The sequence below is a fragment of the Dermacentor variabilis genome, chromosome 3 (assembly GCF_050947875.1).
Source record: "Dermacentor variabilis isolate Ectoservices chromosome 3, ASM5094787v1, whole genome shotgun sequence".
Classification (NCBI taxonomy): Eukaryota; Metazoa; Arthropoda; class Arachnida; order Ixodida; family Ixodidae; genus Dermacentor; species Dermacentor variabilis.
In genome coordinates, this window is record NC_134570.1 from 70,295,171 (window position 1) to 70,322,585 (window position 27,415).

At 51.1% G+C, this 27,415-nt stretch overlaps 2 protein-coding genes across 3 annotated transcripts in view; both read right to left on the minus strand.

Annotated features, from left to right (window-relative positions):
- LOC142575853 (uncharacterized) overlaps window positions 1-17,569 on the minus strand; it is a 156,368-nt gene extending 138,799 nt beyond the window's left edge. For both annotated transcript variants that reach the window (XM_075685554.1, XM_075685553.1), the window contains exon 1: window positions 17,030-17,569. The gene's annotated coding sequence lies outside the window, so the exon portion shown is untranslated. The remainder of the gene's footprint in view (window positions 1-17,029) is intronic.
- The window catches only part of LOC142574556 (uncharacterized), a 35,093-nt gene continuing 25,090 nt past the window's right edge, over window positions 17,413-27,415 (minus strand). Inside the window, exons 2-4 of the mRNA XM_075683609.1 lie at window positions 25,029-25,133; window positions 23,375-24,690; window positions 17,413-17,604 (exon numbers count right to left, since the gene is read on the minus strand). Coding sequence (XP_075539724.1) covers window positions 17,413-17,604; window positions 23,375-24,690; window positions 25,029-25,133 — 1,613 coding nt within the window. The remainder of the gene's footprint in view (window positions 17,605-23,374; window positions 24,691-25,028; window positions 25,134-27,415) is intronic.

The window sequence follows — 27,415 nt, forward strand, 5'->3', positions numbered from 1 at the left end:
AGAAAAAAAGCGGCCGCGTCACAACACACGTCGTCCTGTCGCCTCGCGAGCGGCGCCACGGGAGCCATGCGTGCAACAACCGGCTACGTATCTTCCCTGGCTTCACTTTCGTCTTATCTTTCGACTTTACGTCTCGCTTTATTCGTCTCGTCTTTCTCCCGCAAGCTTCGTGAGTGCTGTGACACATTCTAAGCTCTCTTCCTCCCTACCCCCTCCTCCTTTTTCCCGCCGCCCTGGACTACCGAGAAAGTAAAATTGAAAGGAAAGTGAGAGAGCGAGAGATACAGCGAGAGTTGACGTTTAAGCGGCACTTGACATTCGTGTCATGCTTTTGTGCGCCCGCTTCACTGTGTGCGGTATTCTCTATAACGCACGCACTGGCTCCCGCGGTTGCGCAGGGCGCCGTTCCTGCCGTTAGATTTGTTGTGCCGAGGGTCGTTTCAGCGTGTAAAGCCGTCCGTGGGAGGGCACAAAGAACTTGCCGGAGAGTGCCTCCGCGTCTAATGCTGGCCGTGTATATCCCGCCACGCCACGAGAGTGGGCGAGTGAGATTTATGTTATAGGCGGGTCTGTTCAACAGCAAAGCGAAAGAAACACGCGGTTTAAACTAAGATTACGCTTACTTTGGGCGTTCTCAAGCGTGTGCACATAGGCTTCCGAGATGTAGACGAACTTTCTAAGGCATGTATGATAGTTCTTACAGCGTAAAGGTATGGATCACCATCTTACACACGTACCACGTACTACCGGCTGTAGCTCACGCCATCTCTGTCTCTTTCTCGATTCGCTCGACTTAGACCCTCCCTATACGCTGTACCGAGGAATATGTGCGATATGTTGCAGAAGGAAAGCGGAAGACTGTTAAGTTACGAAGCAGCGTCTTCACTTTCTCCACTCATCTTTATTTGTATTCCTTTTTTTTTTTTCGTTTCTATCCTCCCACTGATCACTAATCCTTTTGATCTATCCCTTGTCCGATAAGCAGCAAACTACGAACAGTGAGACACGGTCCCAGCATTTGCCTTCATCGTTTACGAGCGAGTTGCCTTTGCGAAATTGCCCGCCTAAATTTATTTCGTGTGCTGTCATCGAGGAAGAGGACAACGGCGAGGACACTCGCTAGAACGACTACGTGAAAATTTTATGCGGCGGTCGCAGTCGCTCGAATAGAAGACCCGACGGACTATGAGCAGGCAATTTACGTACAGACAACGATGCATTAAAGTACAGCGATGATTCAGACAAATCATCCTTCTCGTTTGCACCTCACTATATAGCATCACTCCCTTCCACACACACACATACACAGTCAATTAACGTTCGTCAAACGTACACAGGAACGCGCTGTCCGCACGAAGGAAATGAAACATCCTGGAGATTTCCGGCGAAAGAAACGAGAGTAGCGACTAATTCCTCCTCCGCTCAGTACGCTCGAATCGCTCTCGGTTTACTCCTCCCGTGACCCTGCCGGCTCATTAGGGTTAAACATCTTCGACGTTTCTATACACAGTCCCACCGGACACGCGCGGAGATCAGGGATAATTGTATTTTCGTCGTGGGCAGCAGCGGTCCACGTCACTGCAAAGGTACGAGTGGGCGCGCCAACCTCGACCCGTCTTCAGGGGACACGACGGAAAGCAGGTGTGCATCTAACGTACAAATGCACGCACGCTCGCGCGCGCGCGGGCCAAAACTATTCACGGTTGCGCGCACGTTTACACAGCGGGCATTAACGAGACGAGACGAAGAGGTCTCGCCGTACCCTCTCTCTCTCTCTCTGTCTCTCTCTCTCTCTCCGCAGCCTTCGTCCCAGGGAAAGGGATGGAACCGCAGCGCGTGCACTTGCGTTTTCTTGCATTGTTTCCCACCGAGGCCGACGGAGCGCTGCGTCCACCCGTCGAGATTCAATATGTCGCCGCGACAATGACGACGGGCAGGCGCGCAGGAACTGCAAAGAACCACAGGCAGAGGGAGATCCAAGAGACTGCGCGGACGGGACGGTGAGGAGGAACGTGGCCGTGCAGAGTTGCGCAAGCGGCCAATTAATTTTAGCGCTTCTCGCCGCAATTAGCAGGCGTACGCACGCACGAAGACAGGCCGGCTGTACAGCAGGTACGGGCGCCCCAGACGCCAGACCGCAAAGAAACCGCGGTTTTATGTACGCGTTCTGGGGGAGGAAGTCTGCGAGGACCCTCTTCCCTTCGACCACAGACAACCTCGGCGCGCGCGCGGCCACCTCAAAGGGTCGACCTCTTCGCTAGAGAAAAGAAGCTTAGCGCGGGAAGCCCGCGCGGCGCGGTATTACGGGTTCGGCGGTGGCGAGGGCAGAATCAGCAAGAGAAGGAGCAGAGGAAGAAGGAGGGAGAGGCTCTTAATACTGGTGCAACCGGCAGAGAGGGAAGGAGAGAGGGCGTTAGGGGGCCGGCAGGCTGAGTGCCGCAGTCTCGACACCCAAGACAATCGAGGAAGGAGAAGCTGCTATGTGTGCCCTGGCCTTCCGCGCCGCGTTGCTTTGTTCTACTGCAAGCGACGCGAGATTCGCTTCTTCTCCACCTTTCTTTCTTTTCTTGTTCAGCTCCGCGCATGAACTGTGAAGGCAGCGCTGGATACCCGAATAGAGCGAGCGCCCCGTAGTGTTTACAATGTATACTTCGTCTCGAAATGATGGGCTACTGACTGCTGTTCAAGCAGTGTACAAGAGATCATCATCATCATCATCATCATCATCATCATCATCATCATCATCATCATCATTTCATGTGCCTTGCAGGACGAAGACCTCTTCCTACGACCTCCAATTACTCCTGTCTTGCGCTAGCTAATTCCAACTAGCGCATGCAAATTTCCTAATCTATCACTCCACCTATAGTTTTCTGCCGTCCTCAATTGCGCTTCCCTTCCCTTGGCACCCATTTTATAACACTAATAGTGTAACGGTTATCTACCCTACGCCTTACATGAGCTGCCCAGTTCCCTTTTTTTCCCCTCTTAATGCCAACTAGAATATCGGCTATCCACGTTTGCTCTCTCAACCACACAGCTATCTTCCTGTATCTTAAGATTACGCCTAACATTCTTCGTTCCATCGCTCTATGCGCGGTCCTTAACTTGTGCTCCAGCTTCTTCGTGAACTTCCAAGTTTCCGCCACATATGTTTGCACTGGTAGAATGCAGTGATTGTATAGTTTTCTTTTAAACGAGAGTGGTAAGCTTCCAGTCAGGATTTGGTAATGCCTGCCGTATGCTCTCCCAAACCATTTTTATTTTTCTGTAAATTTGTTTCTCATGATCACGGTCCCCTGTTATCAATTCACCTAGACAAACGTACTCCTATACATAATCCAGAGGCTGACTGCCCATCCTGAATTCTTGTTCCCTTGCCAGGCTATCGAACATTGTCTTCTGCATATAAATCTTCAACCCCACTCTTACACTTTCTCAGTTAAGTTCCTAAATCATTTGTTGTGACTTGACCCCAGTGTTGTTGAACAGGACAATGGGATAGCCTCTGGAAATCGGGACTGTGCTCGAGGAGGGCGAACACCCACGTTTTATTGAGCACGGTTGAGTTCTCTGACGCCAGCTGTAGGCTCCAGCTTCGCTGCCAAATTATTGTGAGACGAGTGTTTGGACAGCAGCCATCCGAACGCCGCCACGTTACTGTACTACCGAGTATATTACCGGCTATGGACGGACTTACCGGAAACACGAAACACGCCGGAGTCCCTCAACCGTCGTTCGCGAAGCTGGAATTCTGCTGGTTAACGTTCTCTTTTGGACTTGTTCGAACCTCTCTTAGGAGCATTCGGAAACCCGCGCTAGTTTTGGACGGATACAGTCCAGGAACAAGCAGTTTGAATGAATATTTGATGTTTAATGGCGCAAGGGCCAGGTGTGGCCGAAGAGTGCCATGCTATAATAACAAGCAGCTTGTCATATGGGTGACGCGTCACAATATGCCGTAGGCGGCATGCTACAACTCTGAGACATGTGTTCGTGTCGGGCTCCTTCCTATGCTTGCTTTTGGGTCCTACAATACAGCACTGAAACATTGCAGAATCAGTGTTTAAGAAATCAAATTGTATAGGCGTGTATCTGGCAGGCGTGCAAAAAAATTAGCGAACGATGCAGCCATACAGAAGAATGTTTCCCAGACTTAGGTCGGCAGCCTTTAATAATGAAGGGAAGCGTAGGCTAAACACGTCATGTGGTGGCTGCCTGTTCATGCCAGAAATTAATTGGGTGAATTTATTACTTTCCTGCAACCGCGCACCGCGAACTTTTCTCCTATATTGTACAGCGGCCTTTCGTACATACACTACGTCGATAAACTGCCTAAAATGAAGAGCATTGCAAGACGACGGAAAGCAACTTTAGTGTCCCGGCCATTGCAAAACAAGGTGGTATATTCATACGAAGTTCTGTCATGATTGACGTGCAAGTTTCATTACGACAGTCAGTGCAGTGGCGATGACACTGTCGTGAAGTTACACAAACTATCCACATCGCTCGAGAGAAAGATCTTCACATCCTTTCGCTTTCGTGTGCAGCGAGAGTAGCAAGCACTCGATTCAGTCTACCTGCATCCTCAGTAGCTCCTGCTACTCTTGTTACGATGGGAAAAAAACAAACAGGCGGCGAACTGAAAGACAGCAGCGTTTTGCGAAGCATCGTGGGAGCGCTCAAGTGTACACGTGATCATCTCGCGGAATCAGGGTCAGCGCAGTAGTGGAGCTGACAGGTGTAGGATAGACGTGTGGCAGCAATAAAAGTTTCAGACGCGTCCGAGAAGCGCAGAAAAAAAGAATGAAAAAAAAAAACTCCTCCCGACGATCCTGCCCCATCTCCTTTCTCCTGCAACGGTAAGTACGGACGCCTTGCCGGGATGCGATATCATCGCCAAGTTGCAGGCACTTTCGCCGGCTGCTTCTTCTCGACGGGGGCTAGCTGTCACTGTTGAGGCGAGGGCGTGTTTGAGTGGCCCATTCCGCGGTTGCGGTCTGTGTTAGCTGTCGCCTTGTCTGCTTTCTCAAAACTTCGAGACGCGTGGGCCTGAACTGTGTCATCGCGTTGAGAAAAAACGGGAAATTCCCATTCGTCCGCGGCTGTAGTCATGTCATTCGCTTCCTGTCGCCTTCTGTCGGTGCTTCACGCGGTGCAGCTCGCGCTCTTGAGGAATAAGGATTACGTCATACAAGGAAGTGCCACTGCCTTTTGCTGGAATTCGAGAGATGCTGGTCGGCGGCCGGTCCGCTGTTGGACAACCGCTGATTGTTGCTGTCGGGACGGGGCAAGGAGTGTTCCCTTTTCTTATTGACGAGGACGGCCTTTTCCACCTGACTTCGCTGTCCTGGTTTTTCCTGCGCATTGGGACCAGAGTAAGCTGGTCATTACGTCACCCTTGCATTCGGCGACCTCTCCCTCTGATCTCGCCTGCCTCGTTTATGCTGGATTTACGTGTTCTGGTTACGATCGCGTTACTGATTTGCCATCTCCGTTAGACGAGGGAGTGGAACAGCAGTAACGCATGAGGGCAAGAGCTGAAGCGATATCTAGTACAGGTAAACGCTAACTACATGCTCTCTTTTCAATCACGCGTTGTTTTTGCTTTCTCGTCGCTCACTTTGGCAGCTGTCGCCCGGGATTTTGACCATCAGGCAGAAGCTTCACTTTCTTACCCAATGTCACGTTTTTTTTTTTTTTATCTTTCTGCTGGATATCGTGCTGCGTGAAATCTTGTCAACAGATTGACGTCGAAGTGAGGCCAGGAACATAATAAGGTATTTAAAGGGTTATTCTTCGACAAATGAGTCTCTATACAGCACAGCCATGCAGACGTTGGATGACCCTTATTTTACAGTGTACACGTGCATAATTAAACATCTGCATTCCCGTTAATTCCTGAACTAATTGAATTGAATTATGCGGTTTTTACGTGCCGGTATGCCACGATTTGATCATGAGGCACGCGTAGCGGGGGGACTCCAAATTAGTTTTGACCACCAGGAAATCTTTAACGTGCCCCGTGCCCCTATTGCACGGGACACGAGCGTTTTCGCATTTCGCAACTTGTTTTGGAGCTTCCTTGTGAACCTTCAAATTTCTGCCCCATATGTTAGCACCGGTAGAATGCATTGTTTGTACATTCTTTTCAATTGTAGGGGTGAGCTTCTAGTCAGGATCTGGCAATGACCGCCGCATGCACGCCAACCCATTTTTATTCTTCTGTAAGTTTCCTTCTCATGATCGGGTCCCCTGTGAGTAATTGACCTAGGTAAGCGTACTCTTTCGCAGACTCTAGAGGCTGACTGGCGATCTTGAACTCTTGTTCTCTTGCCAGGTTACAGAGTACTATCTTTGTCTTCTGCATCTTAATCTTTAACTCCACTCTTACACTTTCTCTGTTAAGGTCCTCAATCATTTGTTGCAATCCGTCTCCAGTTTTGCTGAACAGGACTATGTCAGCTGCAAATCGAAGGTTGCTGAGATATTCTCCGTTGATCCTCATTCCAAAGCCTTCCCAGTTTAATAGCTTGAACACGTAATCCAACTATGCAGTGAGTAGCATTGGAGAGGTTGTGCCTCCTTACGTCACCTCTTTCTTTAAATGTATCTTTCTTCTTTTCTTGTGGAGAACCAAGGTAGCTGTGGAATCTTTGTAGATATTTTCCAAAATATTCACTTATGCCTCCTGTACTCCTTGATTACGTAATGCCTCTACGACTGCTGGTATCTCTACTGAATCAAACGCCTTTCCGTATAGCCCACGCAAAACGGAATTGCGTACATCAAGCGACACCGTCACTAGACGTCACTGTGCGACTACGTCAGTATATACACACCTTGCGTTGTCCCAGGTCAGACACGAACGTCATATTGACCTTCATCTTGTATAACCCACGAAAACACAAGCCGTCAGCCGGTGTAATGACCCAACCCAGGTCTCACACTTACACCGATAGCCGGGAACCGCCTTCTTTGTGAACGAGTTCGCGGAACTCGCCGCTGGCTCGGGAAGACGGCGCTGGCGGCGCGTACCATAGCTGAAATTATTTGTTTAGAACAAAGCAAAAAAGAAGCAGGAAAATATAAGAAAGATTAGACAAACACAAGTTCAGCTCTCATTCAGTCCTTGTGTCCACACACACGCACACACACACGCACATGAAGGGAGGGAGGAGTGTATTGCCCTATACCGGGCCACTTCAGGTGGCAACACTGTACGTACTCGGCGAACAGGTTTCAGCTGGGCTAGCTTCCGGCGAGCGTGGGTGCAAACACGCAGTCCTGTACCCGGAGTCAATCGCAAACGAAAGATGAGAGGGGGAACGAAAAAACGAAGAAACGAAGAAAGAAAGAAGAAAATCTGCTCGGAAGAGACAGACAGAAGGAGGAAGGGTGCGGAGCGTAAAGAGAAGTTCCAGACCGTTCCAGAGGTGTCGGCGGCACGCACAGGCGTCGCTATTGCGAGCCATCCCGCCGGTTCTCTCCGCGACGGCAGCTGAACTCTCTAGGAGAGGCAGAAGAGAAAAAGAGAGAGAAGTCGAAGAGAACACAGAGACGAAAATCCGGGACCGATAGGCAGCCTTCTCCGAGATGCCCAAGGCACGAGAAACCGCTACGAAACGGCACCTATAGGTGGCGGGACGTAGAGACGCTGCGAAACCTGCGACCGCTGCCGCTGCGTGGCTGGCTTCGGGCGCGTTTGTTATCTTTTCTCGCCGCGGCAAGAAAGAAGAGCAGCAAGATCGGAGGCGCGAAGGAACGCATCGCGTTCCTCTCGTTTATCGAAGCCCGCCGTGACGACGACGATGCTGACTGACGAGTCTTCTGCCGAGGTGGACCCGCTATATGAGGGGCGCAGGAGAGAGGGGGGGCACGAGATGATGGTGGAGATCAAAGTAGTCGTAGAAGCACCACCACCACCAGCAGCAAAATAATAACGATAAAGCGCACTTCTTCGCCGTTTCTTTTTGTGGTGGTGGTGGTGGGGGGGGGGGGGGGTGCATACGCGAGAGAGTGGAGCATGGATAAGACAGCTAGACGGGAGGGGACGTGGGGAAGCGATAGGCAGAAAGCAAGGAAGACGGCGACGATGGGAAGGAGGAGATCTCGGCGCTCTAACGAACAGGCTGAACCACCGAACCGCCGCCGCCGTCGCCGCCGCCCGAAGCAGCTAGCAGTGGCGGGACGAGTGGGAATTCAGCATTCCGGCGAGCAAGCAAGCAAGCAAGCCTCTTCCTCCGCTATCGCCTGCTGCTCGCTCCGGCGAAGTGGCGGGGCGCGCATTAATCCAGGCGAAGGACCCAGCGTCTCCTCTCTCGCCACCTCGTCCCGTTCGGCGTGCGCGCCGTTTGGAGCGGCGGCGGCGGCGGCGTTCCTAGACGGCTGCGCCGAAGATCGGCAGGAGGGGACTCAGACGGCGAATCTGAGCGAATCCATTCGTCACACGCGAGACCGCGGAGACGCGCCCCGGCACTGCTGGGCTTAAACGACTGGCAACAGCGAGCGCGGCCACCTCTCCGGCTGGCAGGAGAGAACGACCTTTGGCGACGGGCGGTGTGCCAGTCAGCGTGCCGCGCTACTGCAGGCTCCGCCGCCGCGCCTGCGTCTGTGCCGGTCTGCAGCCCACATCGGCGCAAAACTTCGCCGGAGGATGCTGAATTAACGGTCGGCCGCTGCCACCGCCGCTCGGCGACGCTGCGCGTGTCTATCGTGAAGCTTGAACGAGCCCCGCAGAGAAGGCGTAGTTTTTTTGTGTGAGTATGTGAAAGGCATTCGCAGACTGCACACCGTGCAGACGCCGGCTGCTACTCGGCCGACTTCTGCAGGTACGCGTCTTGTTCGCTTTGATACACGGCTCTCCTATGGACGTGACGTAAGTTCGCTGCCGGCGTGAGTCATCATCCATCGGCTCGCGCGCGCCGGCTTGAGAAGGGTAATCGAAGGATGCCACATAGCGAGTGCTAGTGGGATTTCGAACAGTTGCTTTGAATGAGTGCGTTCGTTGGGGAGAGCTGCTGATCTGGAGGAGCAGAGGGAAGAACAAAAAATATTTTTATTTTTATTTCTTTTTGGCCAGGTAAGGGTTTCACCATGATGAATCGTAGAGTTGATACCACTGTTCGCTTGGGCTTGAGCCGCTATAAACAGCAAAACGAAATATGGCGAAATTTGATGCAGGAGTGTTAGTCGCGAGTTATGGTGTCCTTGTACATCTTCTACACTGGTTATCCGTTTGTTTACAGCGCTTTACCTGGATTGTGCACACTGATCATAAAAATTAAAGCTCCCTTTCCCACATTACCGCATGCAAATATGTGACTCAAGTTGCAGCCGGTAAAATATGTCAAAATCAATCACACTTTTTTCAGGACTGTAGCAGGTCAGCACCTTATTACAGTCAGGGACAAAACCCGGTGGGGCGCGGGCACATGGCAAGAAACTGGGAGACAAATTTCGTCGCAGTCAAAGAAACGAAGATGGAAGAAATTCAGAGAGGATTCACCAACTTCCCTCGATGTCATGATGAACCTGACAGTTCTTGCAAACGCGGCCAATAGACGGCGCGGGAAATAATTTCAGCGTTTTCGCGACACAATGGCATACAAATTTTCCTCAGGAACTGTGCATGGACAGACCCCATGGGCCAATGACCAGACTAACGCTGTTTCGGGTACATACTGATAATCGTCGATATGCATATATACATATATATGTGACTACCATTCCTAGTCTGTGGCTAATCCAACGAAGGCAACGTTTCACCGTCATCCGATGCGCTGACAGGCGCTGCAGTCCAATGCCTCCAGTGCATTATTGTTATTATTTTTTCTCCGCTCACTATCTCCCATTTTTATTGCTCTGTCACAAACAAAGAGAGACCTGCGTGTGGACCGGAGTGGTCCACACTTGACTTACAGGTTATTCGAGCGGCGTCAGTCCGGTGGATTACGGTACGCTTCAGTAATCCTCGTGGCTCTCCTATATATGGTTTAGTACACGCTCCAGCTCCAGGTTCAAACGCAACCTTGCGTGTCTTCGTGGCACACACAACAGCAACAAAAAAGATTAACAGCCACGGAGGAAGGCCGAGAGAAGTAAGACAAACAAAAAATATAAAAAAAAATCTCCAAAAGAATCGAACCGTGCCAAAGAGCACCGCAAATGGAGACATTGCTCCTCAGCCAGAGGAAGAGGAGGGTGCGTTGGCATTGTGCAATCGCGTTATCGCCCTGCAGTTCACCGGGTTGAAAAAAAAAAATGGCGAGGGACCTTTGAGCGTAAAGTAATCCCGAGTTATGCGGCGCCCTCCTGTTTTCTTTCTGTCTTTTTAATGGTAATTTGCCCTTGTTTTGGGGCCTTCTTCCTTTATTTTGTGTGTGTGTGTGTGTGTGTTAAGCCTGCACCACGCAAGACGTGTGTGAACGCCTCTGCATAGCTTTACTGACTCGGTAAATGCTTCGGCGGATTGGGAGTTCTGCCGGCCACGGGGCTAATCACAAGGAGGGGTTCCGAGTGACTGGACGGCGCCCTTCTGAGCTCGTTCTTGCCTCGATACTCGACGCGATGCACGCAAGCGGGCAAGCGACGCTGTGTACGGAATCAGCGTCTGTAGGCTGCGTCGCGTAGAACGACGCCTCTGCAGCGTGCTTCGACCGCCGGGTGAGAATATCGGAAGGTCGCTCCAAATGGCGCGTGAACGCGTTACGCAACCCAACTTCGCATCTTCTTTGCAAACGCTATAGCGTTGCGGCCGGAGCCACGTGAGCACTACACTCTAAGAAAAAAAGGACTAAAAGGGGTAGGGAGGTTAGTCCTTTTGGGGACTAACTGATTTGCCACAACCATTAGTCCTTTTGGGGACGAACTGACATGGGATGAACTGTTACTCCCCATGCGCTTACTCCTTCGGGGACTAACAGTTGCCCCTGCCCGATGGTCCTCAAGGGAGTAACTGTAATTCGTTCCGATGCTCCGCAAAGGTGTAATTAATTAAAATAGGCATTTATACCCTAATAAAAAATTATTGAGCTGAAAAAAAAATGTGCCTGACAGCAGGATTCGAACTCACGTCCTCTCGCTCACAAGTCAGGTACTCTAACCACTTCACCACGCCGCTTGCTTGGCAAGACTGGCTATTTCGACAAGGTTAAGCATGGGAACGCAAGTGCGGCAATATAAAAGTGACTGTATTTTGTGCAAGCTATGCAGTCAGAGTCTAACGTTGAGTGTACTTGCAACCATAAGCGACTGCGAAAAGAAATCAGCCCGAGTATTTTTAGGGTGATTTAAACTGAGGCACTACGTCATGCACATGTAGCGAGCTCAAACGGGGCACCGAAGACGACAGAGAAGGGCAATTTCTCTGTCGCTTAGCGCGTGCCGTTTGAGCTACACCTCGCTTCAGTTCGCAACCTCCTTGGAACGGAAGGAACTTAGGTACTATAGACCAGGAAAATCTAGCCGTCTATCAGTGACTTGCGCGTTTAATGTGTATCGCTCACTTATGGGGTGCGCACGAAGGGCATGCCTCTTCACATTCCAGTTTTAAGTTTCACGTAATTTTCTCACGAAGAGGCAAGGTGCTGCTTTGCATGTAGTTCAATAGACAATGCACGAACTTCGAACCATTCACGATTTATAGACAATAACGTTTTCGCCGCATCGCTCCATGACACGGACGAAAACAGCGAAGTGCCTGGGGAGTAACTGTTGCCGTTCGTCCTCCCATTGCTCTCTTTCCGAGCAGGGACTAAACACTTACTCTCCGAAATTTGCACACGGCCCGCACATTCATGCAGTTAGTCCTTTGAGGGACGAAAGCGCCCTTTTTAGGACTAACGGCGCAGTTACTCCCGTTTTCCCCGGGATTTTTCTTAGAGTGTATATATGGGTAGGGTACAGATTACTCGGCGACGAAACAGTTGCATCACAAGTAGACGCGGACGTATCTAAAAAAAAACAACAAAACAAAAGTGAAGAGCGTTGTGCCTGACAAAACCGAAGGAGTCGCAGCGTTCGCGTTCTTCTGTAGCCCGGCCACACGTGCACAGAGGAAGGCAACTCCGGCGCGTAATCGCTTTTGAAGTCGGCTCGTGCCATTGACTGTTATGTTGCGAAAGCGAAGAACCCGTTTCTTTGTTTACGTGCCATTGTGAGAAGTCAGAAGCAGCAGGCTGCAGGCGTCTAGGTTTTGTCAAATAAGCTTTTTTTTCTCAGTCTTGAATAAAGCTCAGATGCTCGTCAACTTGGAACTCGTGTTGTGCGCTTGTTTAATTCAAGCTAAACATGTTGAAAAGCCTTTTGAGCTTCTGAATAGGCTGGGTGACAGTGGTTAGTTATGAACCAAGTAACAGACAAACATTGAGTTGGTCCCTTTGCCGCAAAATGCAATCTATACATCTAGTCACACATATACTTAGAACAAAACCGATATGCATTTCTCTTCGCGCTTGCGAAGAAGTCTGGGTGAGAGTGATGCTGTTTAGCTTGTTAGCTCGGAAGGTGAAGTAGAAACGCACAGAATTGCCTATTCGAAGAAGGGTGGGACAGGTTAAAAAAGGACAGTGAGCTTGACTTAACAAAGAACAGTTGCCTCGCGTACATGTTCAAGGTCAACTCTGTAAAGAGTTCACGGATCACGAGATTATCGCTGCAAATAACGATGCCTTGTTTGCTCCCTGAAGCACAAGAGAAAAAAGAGAAGTGGAAGAAGCGCCTGCTTTACACAAGCACGCACGTTCATAGACCTTCGTTCCGACGGAACACCAACCGCTCCAGGGAAAAAAAAAAAAGAAAGAAAGTGTCAAATTCCTGTATATTTTACGTTTTTCCCCTACGAAATTCCGGGAAGCAAGCCTCAAACTAGACGAGACGGCGTGCAACCTCCCCGTCTGGCGCTTTTCTCATTTGTCAAAAAGCCAGCGCGCTGGCAGAGCCTTAAGCTGTCGATTAGCATGTCCTCCCATAATTAGTAAATTGCTGTTCGCACCGTGTCGTCATACACAGGCGAACGCCTAGAGCAAGTTATTCTCACCTTCTGCATCGCGCTCGCCTTTTCTCTCTCTCTCTTTCTAGGCTCTCATCGTACGTATAGGAACCTATAACACACGCGGATGAGGCGGGCCGCCCTTACAGGAGTCGATCGTATCGCCTTACCCCACCTGCCGCGCAATCTCTGGCTTCCATGGGGAGCCGCGTCCAAGAAACACGCAATTCATTAGCGGGTCACGCTACCTTAACTGGCATCGTCCCAATCGCGCCTGCAGTTCGCCCGTGCAACCAGCCGCACAGCCCAGAGAAAGTCGCGAAGTCCTCCACCCTTGATGACGCTCTTATGCGAACCGCACACGTAGTATGCACGCCTTGAAGCTGCCGGTCTTCGCCCTTCAATTTTGTTTTCTTCTTCTTCTAGTGCATGCGGCTGAAAAGTGAGAGGTAGAGCGGGCCAAGTATTGACTGATACTTCGTGAGTTTCATCAGTGTTGGTCTGTTGTAACACACGCTTGTAGTTAAGGCGGAACTGTACAGACCGCAGCCACTACACAGTCGCGGTTTAATGATGCGGTGCGTAGGTTACGAAGCGAAGCGAGTCACGAAAATCCCGAGGTTATTAATGGAACGTCTTGCTTATTGGAGCTTACTCCATGCATGAAGTAGTCGCTTTCCCGTGTCACTTTGTCCGTGCTTAGCCGTCTGACAGCAAGCATTTAACCGACCGTATCGTTATATCGGATCGAATTCAGATTAAAGTCGTGTGTTAGACCAATCCAGGAGGCACCAGCGGAATCCAACGTGTTGGCGCCTCCAAAGTCGCACGAGCTACACAGGCAATCGGACTGAACTAGTCTGAAACATTTAATTTACGTGAGCTGAGCGAAGTCGAAAAAAAAAAAAACGCGTTCGTTCGTGCTTCGCTTCCAACACCATGTGTTCTGATTCCTGTCATGGCTTTTTACGATGTTGACGTCTTTTGCTAACTTTTCGCGTCACCTTCTTAATCAGTCGCTTCATTTCTTTTCGGCAAGCCGTACAGCGGCATTCTACGGCCAGTTTCTCGAATTTCGCTTTCCCGGTGCCGCTATAACGCTATCAAAGCGATATCGAGAGCCCCTTTCGTTTCCTTCAGCTCCGGCTTCACCGCACAGCTCCTGCCCTTGCGTGGACGGCACCGGTGTACGCCAGAGAGGAGCTCGGCGCCGCGGTTGCAGTGTCACTGACTCCCGCTCTGCGCGGCTTCATTTTGTTTCTGCGGCTGCCGTGTTTTTTGCTCCCACACGGGGAGGAACCGCACCTTTGAAGAGGTGCACCGTGTTCTTGTTCTTTTGCCCCGGACGTGTTTTACGAGGCAGGTCTCCTTTATTTGCCTTACTAGGGGCGCGCGCGTGCGCCGTTTCCTCTCCCGACCAGTCGTATTTTCATTTTCTTTTTTTTCCCCTTCATTTTCGTCGAGTCTTCCGAGGCAGACAGAAACAACGGCTCCAAACCTTGCGTGTGTGCGTGCGTGCGTACGTGCGTGCGTACGTACGTTGGTCGATTCTGGCCGAGTGGCGATGAAATACGGTGCAGGAAGTTCGCATGAGAGGGATCGCGAGGCAAAGAAAATGGAAGAGACCAATGGCGGAGACGGGAGGGGGATGGGAAAAGAAGAATCGCCGGAGAAGTGCAGTCACTTCTTCTTCTGTTCTTTCTTTTTTTCCTTCTCATTTCGTTTCCTCCGCAATGCACCACGTAACTGCTATACGTTCGCCGTGGCTTCCTCGCAAGCCGGTATATACTCTCTCTCGCCTCGGCGTTCAGGCGTGCGTTAATGCGTCTGGTTTTTGCACGTAGAAAGAAAGCGTCGCGGGTCTATACAGGGTGGCCTCGTCTGCTAGCGAGCTCTGCTGTGCGATGTCTCTCGAACACTTGCCGTCTGTAGGATTAGAGCGTTCGTCATTGACGGGATCCGACGTCCACTGAATCTGCGATGCACAAGCCTCTTTCTACTCTGTAAGCTATTTCGCCCCCTTAGAATTCTGGCTTCACATTCGTGGCTTCCGTTCAACATTGAGGGTCTCGTGGACTGACGACAACCAGACGGAGAACTGACTTGAGGCACTTGTCGACAGCTAGTTGCACTGCTTGACGCAGTGCAACTTCGACCGCATGCACGCTACTCTAGCGGGCGCTAAGATGCGGATGAAAATGCTGATTTGCAACTCTCCACTTATAATATTTCCCCATGAACTTTACCCCTGTGGCTTTAGAAGACACATCTGGCTCTCCGATCCTCCAAGGTAAGCCAGCAGAAGCTGTAGAGCACTTTTGTGGTAAAGAAAAAAAAATTAACAGCACTAAATGTGTCACGGTTTAACTATAGGGAGAAAACGTCTTGCACCGTGGATGTGAGGCGACGCATCTCAAATTGAGAGTGAGCAATGCGATTACGCGATGGGCTTCAAGCTTCCGCGAACTTAAAAAGCACGCGTTCTGCGGACTTAAGCCAAGTAGTTCGCTGGGAGTTTCCTTAAACAACCCGTGCTGCTGCGACCGTATCGCGGAAAGCGCAACTTATTTCCTCGCGCTTAGAAACGGGCGACCGGAGTGTTTCGAAATTATGCGTGACGCATCGAGAGCGCTACGAAACTCGCAACGTGCGCGTTACTGTTGACCTTAACGTACGTAAAGTCCAACAACCGGATCAAGCGAGCCTCGGTTTCTTAATGCCGTCAAACGAGCAAAGTAATACTACGTGATAAATTTTACCAGCCACCGCTTCCTCAAGCGGCTCCCGATGCCGCTCCGCATGACCGGCGACCCTTAGGCAATCCTTTAATTTCTTCGTGGAAACGTCGATTCATGGGCGGCCTTGATTAAATAGGTCCCGTGCGGACGGCGGAGTCAGCGCACCTCAATAGGGGTGACGGACCGACCTTCGTTGAAACGCGTGCATTGTTATTCCGCAGGAGAAGCAGCTAGCACAGCACGGAGAAACGTGCTTCGATTTGCTAGACTTTTAACGCTCGGTTTTCCTCGAAGCGTCCGCACCGTTGTTTGGCGTCGCGATACGTTCTGTATCTATTAACGGTGCCAAGATTTTTCTCGGGCTACCTATAGGCGATGTCTGTTGAGTTGTAACCTCTTCGTGGACCCTTTACACAGACGCCCAACAGCAAAAATAAAAAAAAAGATAAGAAGGAAAACTTTGTTACCGAATTTTTCACGCTTTCTCGTGTCAGATTGTTAGGGCTCCGATATTGACGGGCTTCGAACAGATTAGTGTCGCGTAGGTAAATAGCATGGACGTTCAATGAAGTATGCCTTTTACGCTGATCGCAAGCCTATAGAGTTACAGTAGGCTATGTAAATGTACACGCACGCACGCGAAATAAAAATCGTGAGTTCAAACAAATTTTTCATTCTTTTATCGCCTGAACTTTTAAATCTCAAGTTTTGATTGTTGAAGAATCATGATTGGGGACCCGTGTCAATTTTATAAAAGCGATGCGTTGTGTTCACAGGAATATATAGTGAATAATTATGGAGCAAGACATTATCCATAATTCAGGACTGTTTGTGAAAACCTGAATCATGAGATATTATTCTACGCTTGAGGTGAAGTTGAAATTGGCAACGGTTTTTCTTTGGGGATGCACTTTACACTGCTTATTGTTTTTCAGGTGTAGGGACAGAGTCAGCGTGATTTCTTCAATCCTTAAGTCAGTCACAGTGAAAATTTAATGCGAATAGCTTCATGCCTTCATCTTCGCAAACGTGTAGGTGATGAGTCAACACTTTTTTGTATTTTTTCATGCAGTTGTCTCTCTTGCACTTATTACATATATAAACACATCCAAATCAAACGCACAGCCAAGCTGAAAAGTAGCGTAGTTCGGGAGCCTTGCAATAGATGTCAAGAAATGGCGCAGAGATTCGATGCAACCATCAACAAGCACATTCGGTGGGAAGAAGCACCGCACCGTAGGCAACGTGAGGCTCAGATAAACACGGATGTCACCGGGGCATTGAGGTCAAGCCAGCTTACCTTGTCAACTCCACGTCCGTTTTGAAGACGTTGCAGTCTTCAGCTCCAAGGGCGACGGTTGTCCCGGGGCTGGCGGTCACAGCGCGGCGCGACGACCTTGCAGAGAAGCACACCTTCCCGTGACAAGTGACCAAGTCACAGGACGTTTCTGCTAATAATAATTTTTTTTTTCACCAAGTCACTCCACAAGTCCGCCGCCGCCTACGACGACGACGACGACAAACTCGAAGCGCGTCTCAGAGCACCAGGGCACAAACACTTGTCGCCGATTCCTCCCGCTGGCAGGTAGGGGTTGTGTGTGTGTTGCAGGACGATGCCGAGCTCTTGTCGGGCTGACCGCTGGGCTACGACTGACCGCTGGCTCGGGAGCGGCGGCCCAAGTGTCACATCCGCGTGAGGAACGTCCTTCGCGCCGGGGAGGAGAGATGCTGCCGCGAAGAGGGGGGGATGGGTGAGGTGGGTCCACCAGGGAGGACACACGGATGGTACGACGGCGGCACGGGGTTCGTGGACGACTGGCCGGGTCCGTGCGGAAGGCCAGTGCTGAGGATGTTTTGGGATCGGTCCGGGGGAGACTGCACGTTTAAATACCGCGGATTCCGCCAGGGGGCAATTAGGGGGGCTCCCGGCGAGCTTCCCATTGGACGCGCCGGAAGAAAGCGAGCGAGGGGGACGCGTCGAGAGTGAGGGCGCGAGCGCGCGCGCGCGCGCGCGCGCTGAAGTACGGTTGTAGCGCAGGTACCCCGCCGGAGGTGGCCGGCGGTGGAGGGAACGACGGGACGCCCGACAGATGGCGTTCGCCGCGCGCTGGCGAGCCAGAAATAGCAGGCGCATCGTCTCGGCGCTTACTTTGGTCGGCGGGGATCAGAGGGAGGATGGTGATGGTGCTATCGGCTCGGGGCGGTCCGGGCGCTTGCGCGTGTGAACGTCCGCGCCGGAGAACGCTGGTTGCCGGCGCGGGATGCTCTAGACGCGTGGATTGGGCGACGTTCTCGCGGTGAGCAACCGCCGGTTGCTTGAATCCTTGTTCGGCTGAAGGGTGAAAGAGCGGGCCGGCAAAGAAATATTCGTTGAAAGAGCCGGACGCTGATTGTTCCATTGGAGGCAAGCTACAGCTGTGCTATCAGAACATGATGACACACACACTGATTACTACCTGTCTATATTGTCAAATGTGAGCGATACACACTCCTACGCGCTGTGCGAACTCTGAAGACTCCTAGGCTATCTGTGCTGTTTGACAATGCACGCTAAATAGTGCTAATAAACAGCGACGGGAGCCTTCGGCATGAATTTGCCCACTGAAGTAACAACACCTGCTATAACCACGAATAAAATGTAATGGAGGGGAAGAAGTATAGCTTGATTCATTCTCCGTAACAGACACATCACACTCAGCACGTGCGTTCATGACCAGAAGTTCCAGCTCGTTCTGCATGTGGACGTCATATTTAAGAAGAGCAAATTCGATTCTTCGTGACCATCCTCCGCTGCAGTTTCTAATAACGCTGGAATATTTACGTGCCCTAGCTGCTGTTTGATGTCCTACGCTCCGAGTATTGTCCAGTGTGTTGCATTTTTGATAGAATACAGCGTGTTCTCTGTTACACAAATGAGCCAACGCATTGAAGGACATGCAGAGGGAAAGAGAGAGAGAGGTAGGGAGTGGGGGGTCAGTAAAGTTTCGTTCGATCTCTGTCCTCGCTTCATCGTTGGAACTTGAAGCTTCTCGGACGATGATCGGCAGTTGTTGATCAAATGCAGGCAGGAAGCGATGAGATCAGATGTACAAGAAATATTTATAAGTGAACTTTTCTATATACATGACAGGTAAAACAAATACATTACAAATTTGAACAATTGAGAAACAAAGTCTCACTCTTCGACTGTCTCAGTGACTGTTAGAGCCCAGACTCGTTTTAACGTGCATAGCACGGAGGCTCACTGATCTATCAGCAATCCTGATTTCAGCCAAGTCTGAGGGACAGCATGTCGTCCCGATTTTTATAGCCCAAATATACAAAGAAAAAAAGGCGGTAGGGCTGTTGGCCCGTCCCACAGGTTCAGTTGCCAATCAGAGTCAACCGTTTGTTAAGCCACAACCCACAGGGATGGGCTTACTCTGAAAAATAAGCATATTGGACAACAAAGCTCTTTTCCTTCTTCCCTAAAACTCCGTTGCCCTCTCATTTCTCCGTAGTTCGCGACGCGCTCAGCAAAACACGCCAGGCCCGAACAAGTTATCGCTAAGCCGCTTCAAATCCCAAGGGCGTCTCTAGGCCGCAAATGTCTCGGAAGCAGGGGCATCGACACCACGTAGTGCAGCTGTACTCAAAGTTTGGCCGCGTGGGGGACTGATGGCCCTCCTTGTCCTTCAAACGTATTGTCTACAAGACAAAGTTCTCCGAGTGCGTGTTTCCAAGACGCCGCCGTCCGAATGGACTCTTCACGTGGGCACCGCATCCCTACAGCGTGCACTGTAAGCTGGCCTTCGACACCACATCGGCAGTCGCACCCAACAACAAGGCTGGCGATTTCGTTCCGGACGCGTAGAGGAATAGATCCCTGCTCAGAACATGCGGCACGGGGTCAAAGTTGCTAAGCCCTTCTTAACCTCGGCGGCGCCTCCAATTAGTCAGGTACTCGGAAGCCAGATCCACAATACCGTGTACAGCGGTCCCTTTCAAGGCTGGTCTGTGGGGACACGTGTGACCGTCGGCGGACTGCCGACACCATGCGCACAATACCGACTTCCCGGAATCGGTACTCGCCCTCCTGGCGCCTGCCACGACGCGTCACCCAACACCGCGCGGTGCCTGTGACCCCACATAACACAGCAACTGTTGCCCGGCTGACATGGGGGGAAGTGAACCCCCTCTCTATACACAAAGCACGTGGCCGATTCGTGACACTTAAGAACACGAACAATCAGAGTGACCTTACACGTCCCTCCTAAAGTGTATACTGGGCTCACAATGTGCCCAGCTATACTACAATAGCCAAAGGGCGCTGTATCGTAAAATTTAGGCTCTGAAGGTTCCGTCAAAGAAAATTGACATACGCTGCCCAACACGGGTGCTGCGGAGCCCGTAAGGAACAGGAAAATGAACTAAAAGGACCACGAAAAAAAAAACAATTTTGTCACAGCGATAAAAGAAAAGGGCGAAGGCTCAACACATTCATGGCAGTGAGCATGCAAAAGAAATACTCATGTAAGTACAGGAACACTTTCCAACGCGCTGCACTGCACAACAGCAGAAAAGTGACATATACAGGGTATATACATAGTCTTATAACCCTCACACACATGGACGACAACAACCACCGAGAGTTCCATCAAGGCTGAACTGTCCCATGCACACGTCCTTCGGGTGAACGGGAACTTTCACGCCTGTCCTAGCTGGCATGGCTGTTTCTGTCTATCCTTTCTTTTCTGCTCTTTACTCGGTTGGCTCCCATGAACGATTCGAGAGCCTTGACAATGCATCAGCATTGGCGTTACTTGTTCCTTTCCGGTGACGCACCGTTACATTGTAGCGCTGTAGTGAAAGCGCCCATCTTGCTAACTTGGCCCCCTGCGGGGTGCTGGTTGTCAAATATGACAATGGGTTATGGTCAGAGACAACATTCACCACTGCTCCGAAAAGCCAGTAGTCAAATTTCTTGAGTGCCCAAATAATAGCAAAGGCTTCTCTCTCTATAGTCGACCAGCGCGCCTGTGTCGGGTTAAAGCGATGGCTAGCAAAAGCGATCGGCTTTTCTTTTCCGTCCGCTGACATTTGAGCTAAACAGGCACCGGCCGCCATCGCCGACGCATCAGTGAATAAATAGCCAGTACGGCTGATGAGGCTCAGGAGTGTTCATGGCGACAGCCTGACAGAGAGCTAATTTCAGACTTTCGAACGCGCACTGCGCTTCTTCCGACCATGGAATTGAATTAGGAACCCCTCGCCTTGTCAAAGCTGTAAGCGGGCTAGCCACGTCGGCGTAGTTTGAGACATAGTCCCGATAATATCCGCAAAGCCCCAACAGACTTCGCAACTCCTTCTTTGTGTGAGGTGGCACAAGGCCTTCTATGGCAGCTATCTTCTCAGGGTCTGGTGCATGAGTTCCAGAGCCAACTATGTGTCCCAAATAGCGGATATGAGTTTGCGCTATCTGGCATTTTTCAGAGCTGGCTTTCAGCCCAGCATCACTTAGCAGTTTCAGCACTATGTCTACATGCTGCAGGTGTTCTTTCCAGGTATTTGAAAAGATTGCAATGTCATCTAGGTATGCTGACGCATAAGCTTGGTGCGCATCCAGCAATGAATTAACCATCCGTTGAAAGGTAGCCGCAGAGTTTTTCAGCCCAAATGGCATTACCTTCCATGCGTAGTGCCCATCATGTGTCACGAATGCCGTGAGATGTTCGCTTTGGGGTTCCATCGGTACCTGCCAGTATCCTCTCCTCAGATCAACGACTGTTATAAAATTCGAGTGACCAGCTCTGAAGATCAGCTCCCGTGGATTGGTCATTGGAAAGGCATCTACCCTGGTCACGGCATTAAGCGTTCTATAATCGACGCACATGCGCACTGACCCGTCTTTCTTACCAACACACACAACCGGGTGTGCAAATTCGCTCTCCACCGGATATGTCAGGCCCAAGTCAAGAAGCTCTTTCACTTGCCTACTAACCTCTTTCTTTAATAGTTCAGGGACTCTGTAAGGAAACGTCCTCTTTGGTTTACATCCTTCCTCCAGTTCGATGCGGTGCCGCCCTACTTGTGCCCTCCCAGGCTTTCCGTCAAAGACGCAGCGATGTTTCTCAAATACCGCCTCGATTTCCGTGCGCGCATCTGAACCCAAATGAGCTAGCTTGTCTTCAGTTATTGGGTGCTCGCTCACTGAAGTGCATAGAGCTTGCGGCGCGTATTCCACCTCACCAAATTCTCCGTCTTCCTCGAACACTACCCCCACATGACTCACTCTAGCGTAGTACGGCCTGAGTCGGTTAGCGTGCACCACCGAAGTCTTTTTGTCATTTATTTGCAAGCGATACGAGTGTTCTCTCTCTCTCCCAATAACTGTGAAAGGACCCAACCACCTGGCAGCCATCTTGGTTGCCCGATCTGTGTCAAAGAGCAGTACTTGGTACCCGACCTTAAATTCTTTAGTCCGTGCCCTCCTATTGTAAACTTCAGCATATTTGCTCTGGCGCTCGGTGCTTGTCAACTCAGCTACACTCGCGGCTAGTTCTAGTTGCTCCAGCAGCTGCTGCAAATACTTGGCAGGTTTCTCTCTCATAGTTGAGGGCACCGCGATCTCACCCGTCCAAGTTTGCTGCAATATTGATAGGGGCCCATTTGGGTTTCTACCTTACAATAGCCTGAACTGCGCCACCCCGGTGGTATCATGCGGCATTTCGCGATAAGCCCACAGAACAAATGGGATGAGCTTGTCCCAGTTTCTTCGGTCCCGCTCCATTACATGATACAACATATTTTTGAGGACTCTGTTCCATCTCTCAACCACTCCATTGCTCTCAGGGTGTTCAGCAGTGGAGAACCTGGGTGAGCAACCAAGTTTTTCCAACATTAGCTGTGTCAGTTGAGCTTTAAAGTTCGTGCCTTGGTCTGAACAGATCGTTTCCGGCACTCCAGTGCGGCTGAAAATCTCCAGTAAAGCCTCGCATGTGGCACTCGCTGTCAGGGATCGGAGCGGCACTACCTCAGGCCATCTCGTGCAAAGATCGACAAGACACAAAACATATTTGTGGCCCCTCGCAGATGGCACCTCAATAGGCCCAATGATGTCCACATTGACGACCTGAAATGGATGCTCCGGTCGCGTAAGCGGCGTGATGGGGACTTTATCGCTCTGACGGCTATCTGAACGTGTTTGACACTGGTGGCACGTCTGACAATGCCCAGCGATTTCCTTCTCCATTCCTGGCCAGAAGAAACTGTACTTTATCCGGAGCTTTGTCTTTTTCGGCCCTAAGTGTCCACCCCACAATGACTCATGCGCGAGCTGCAATACCTCATTGCGCTTTTCTTCTGGTAGGACCAGTTGTCTGACCTTGACTCCCGCTAAGGAATCCCAATGGTACAAAAGTCCATCTGACACGAACATGCCAGCTTTACCGTTTCTCGCATCATTCCAGGCCTTTTTCAGGCTTTCATCGGCAAGCTGAGCGGCTCGAAATTTCTCCCGCTGACTGGGCACTCCAGTGACATCTTGTATGAAACTATTCTCTTGCAATACAGGGATGTTGTCTGTCGTTTCTTCACAACTTAGGCCGCAGTCTGGCTCAGTGTTATTGACTATTTCGACTGATCGAACTCCAACGGAATTGGCTACCCGCGGAATACTTTCTCGTCCAAACTCCTCTTTTTCCTGCGCCTGTAGTAGTTCCCAATCTTCCTTTGACAGCAGGCAGTCAACCCCCTTTGCAAGTTCGTCTGTAACCGCGCACACCAGATCGATCCTCTGCGGTTGTATCACAGCCCCCGGGCGATGCATGCCTACGGGCAGCGTAGCTAGGTTAGCTCGAATGGTCTTTCCGAATGCCGACTCGAGCCTTACTGTTCCCGATGGCTCCTGTAAAACGACGGGCAACATGCTTTTACGGACGACCGTTATTTCACTACCTGTGTCCAACACGGCTTCCGTTGCTATATCCCCGCACATGATAGGGATTAGGTCCAGCTTTGAACTCCCTGAGCTAGCATGTTGAGCTAAGATTTCTACTCTAGCGCTAAGCACCCTTTCTTGCTCTGGTAGAGGTTCTTCACTTACAACAGCAACCTTCTGTACCCTTTGTTTTTGCACAGTCGGTGCCTTCCCCTGTTGTTCTTTATTTGAAGCTTTTGGGCAGTCTCTGGCTAGGTGTCCCTGTATATGACACACGTGGCATTTTAATTTTGTCCACTGCGGGCTAGCTAGTTTTGCTTGCTGCGTCAATGAGGCTGTTGCGGCTGGCTTAGTTGCTCGTCCTTTCCCTTTAGCTTGTTCGAAAGTCTCCAGCACTTTCGCCACCTCCACTGGCTTAAACCACTCTTCGCCCTCCCGCAAAAGAACATATTCAAGGGCTTCTGAGCTTAGGCTGGCTTTCATACGGTCAGCGACCATAAGCTCCGTCATAGCTTCTTTTGTGTTTGCATTGCGAGATTGAAGGTAATAGGCCAAATAAGCTCTAGCGCGGGACGCGAACTGAGCCCAAGTTTCCTCCTTTCGTTTAGATGCCTTTTCAAACCTCCCCAAGTATTCAGCTGGCGTGAGCTTAAGTTCATCTAGTACCGCCTTCTTTACAGTCTCGTAATCCGTACATTCCTCATCATTGAGGCTACGCAACAGATAACGGACCCGCTCAGTTAGCGCAGGCATGATCAAGTGTACACGGCTATGTGCTGGTACTTGAAAAGATGCAAACAACTTTTCGACCTCATCAAACCATATCGGAACGTCAGCGTCACACGGCAACCGGTATGCCTTAAGCACTTTAGCACATTGTGCTATTCCATCCGTGATGGCACCGCGCCGATCGCTTCCTTCCGACACCGAAGGCGGCCTGCCCGACTGCTCAAGCTCCACTCTCCGTAGAGCAATGCGCTCGCACTCTAGCTGTAGGCGCACCTTTTCCAGCTCCAGCTCCAGGCATCTCACCGCCATGGCTTCTGGATCCGTCGTGCTCGGAGCCTGCGCAGCGCCTTGCGCCTCACTATCCATTTCAGTATCCGACGTCTCAGACTCGGTCTCTCCGACGCGTTCCAGCTCCTGTCGTCTCTGACCCTCTGTTTGTTCAGATGCCGTATCAATGTTTACGTTAGCCTCAATCGCATTTGCTGTTCTGCGCGTGAACACCATTAACCTCACTGAACAACAGCCATGCCAACCTAGACAAAACGCAAGGAATCCCGCTCACCCGTTGCTGCTGGGGGCGCCGCCTGACGTCCTCGTCCAGATGAATTGCAACCCTTGCGGAATTCGCTGGTGGCCCTCTGATTCCTTGCGCCTGGCTCGCCGCTCGTTGCTCGTTGTGGGGCTTGCCGATCCTGTCGTGCTGCGCCAGTAAAGTTTCGTTCGATCTCTGTCCTCGCTTCACCGTTGGAACTTGAAGCTTCTCGGACGATGATCGGCAGTTGTTGATCAAACGCAGGCAGGAAGCGATGGGATCAGATGTACAAGAAATATTTATACGTAAACTTCTCTATATACATGACAGGTAAAACAAATACATTACAAATTTGAACAATTGAGAAACAAAGTCTCACTCTTCGACTGTCTCAATGACTGTTAGAGCCCAGACTCGTTTTAACGTACATAGCACGGGGGCTCACTGATCAATCAGCAATCCTGATTTCAGCCAAGTCTGAGGGACAGCATGTCGTCCCGATTTTTATAGCCCAAATATACAACGAAAAAAAAAGGCGGTAGGGCTGTTGGCCCGTCCCACAGGTTCAGTAGCCAATCAGAATCAACCGTTTGTTAAGCCACAACCCACAGGGATGGGCTTACTCTGAAAAATAAGCATATTGGAAAACCAAGCTCTTTTCCTTCTTCCCTAAAACTCCGTTGCCCTCTCATTTCTCCGTAGTTCGTGACGCGCTCAGCAAAACACGCCAGGCCCGAACAAGTTATCGCTAGGCCGCCTCAAATCCCAAGGGCGTCTCTAGGCCGCAAATGTCTCGGAAGCAGGGGCATCGACACCACGTAGTGCAGCTGTACTCAAAGTTTGTGTGCGTGGGGGACTGATGGCCCTCCTTGTCCTTCAAACGTATTGTCTACAAGACAAAGTTCTCCGAGTGCGTGTTTCCAAGACGCCATCGTCCGAATGCACTCTTCACGTGGGCACCGCATCCCTACAGCGTGCACTGTAAGCTGGCCTTCGACACCACATCGGCAGTCGCACAAAACAACAAGGCTGGCGATTTCGTTCCGGACGCGTAGAAGAATAGATCCCTGCTCAGAACATGCGGCACGGGGTCTAAGTTGCTAAGCCCTTCTTAACCTCGGCGGCGCCTCCAATTGGTCAGGTACTCGGAAGCCAGGTCCACAATACCGTGTACAGCGGTCCCTTTCAAGGCTGGTCTGTGTGTGTGTGGACACGTGTGACCGTCGGCGGACTGCCGACACCATGCGCACAATACCGACTTCCCGGAATCAGCACTCGCCCTCCTGGCGCCTGCCACGACGCGTCACCCAACACCGCGCGGTGCCTGTGACCTCACATAACACAGCAACTGTTGCCCGGCTGACATGGGGGATCTGCAGGGAGGCTGAGCGCGTACTGCGAGCGGTAAAACTAGACGAACGAAAAGTACGACTCAAGTGGTTCCCGGCGCACGCGGGCGACGCGTCGGAACGCAATGAGAACCATAACGAGACGGCACACGCCGCGGCGCGAGCGCTAACCAACCGCGCCCCGGCGACAGACCGTCCGACGTGGTTCGGAACCAAGGACCGCATGACGGATTACAATGAAATCACGAAGGCCTACCGCTTGGCTCGCAGGACTCTTCCACCCCCGCACCCGAGACTGAGTCGAGCGGAGGCGGTCGTACTGAGACAGCTCCAGACCGGATCGCTACCGAGCCCGAAACTGTTGAATCGCATGTACCCCGAGACATTTCCGACAAATATGTGCAGAGTCTGCCGGAGGGAGACCGCAGACTACACGCACATCTTGTGGGACTGCATTAAATATCCAGAAGACGCTAACTCAAGAACACTCCCACCGCGGCTCGAGGCAGCCGCGAAGAGCTACGACCGAGACGATCAGCTCTGGGCCGTCCAGCAGGTCCTCGAGGCGCTCGAAAGGCACGGACCCAGCGAGCCGGCAACGGCGAGCGGAGACCCGCGCCGAGTAACGGCACCTTCGAGGATGACGTAGGCCCTCGTCGGGGCGCGCGAGCGCCCAACTGCAGGCATAAATAAAGTTTCTCCAATCCAATGGCCGATTCGTGACACTTAAGAACACGAACAATCAGAGCGACCTTACAGGGTCATTATAGAATTATGAAGAGATGTGCCTGGCGGTGCTCCTAGCATTCTACTCCTCGTGGGCATGGTGAAAAATCAAATGATACACACAGTGTACGTCACCGACACATAACATAGAAACTGAATAAAGAAGCAAGGTGGAGATGATTATGCAGGGCTGGAGTGTGTACTCAGTTGATGAATCAACTTAGTCCTTCTCACTTATGAACCAATTCGCCCAATAAAATGTTCCAGTAAATGAATAAAGTAGCTCGTTGAGACCAGCGTCTTTAAGGAAGGGTAAGGGCCCTTCGTTGAGTGGGGCGCGCAGGCATCGATAGTCTAGGAGCCGGGCATGTACGTGTCGTAGCTCATAGCACGATATTTCTTTTGACGTATATTCTGTGCGGATATGGTGTG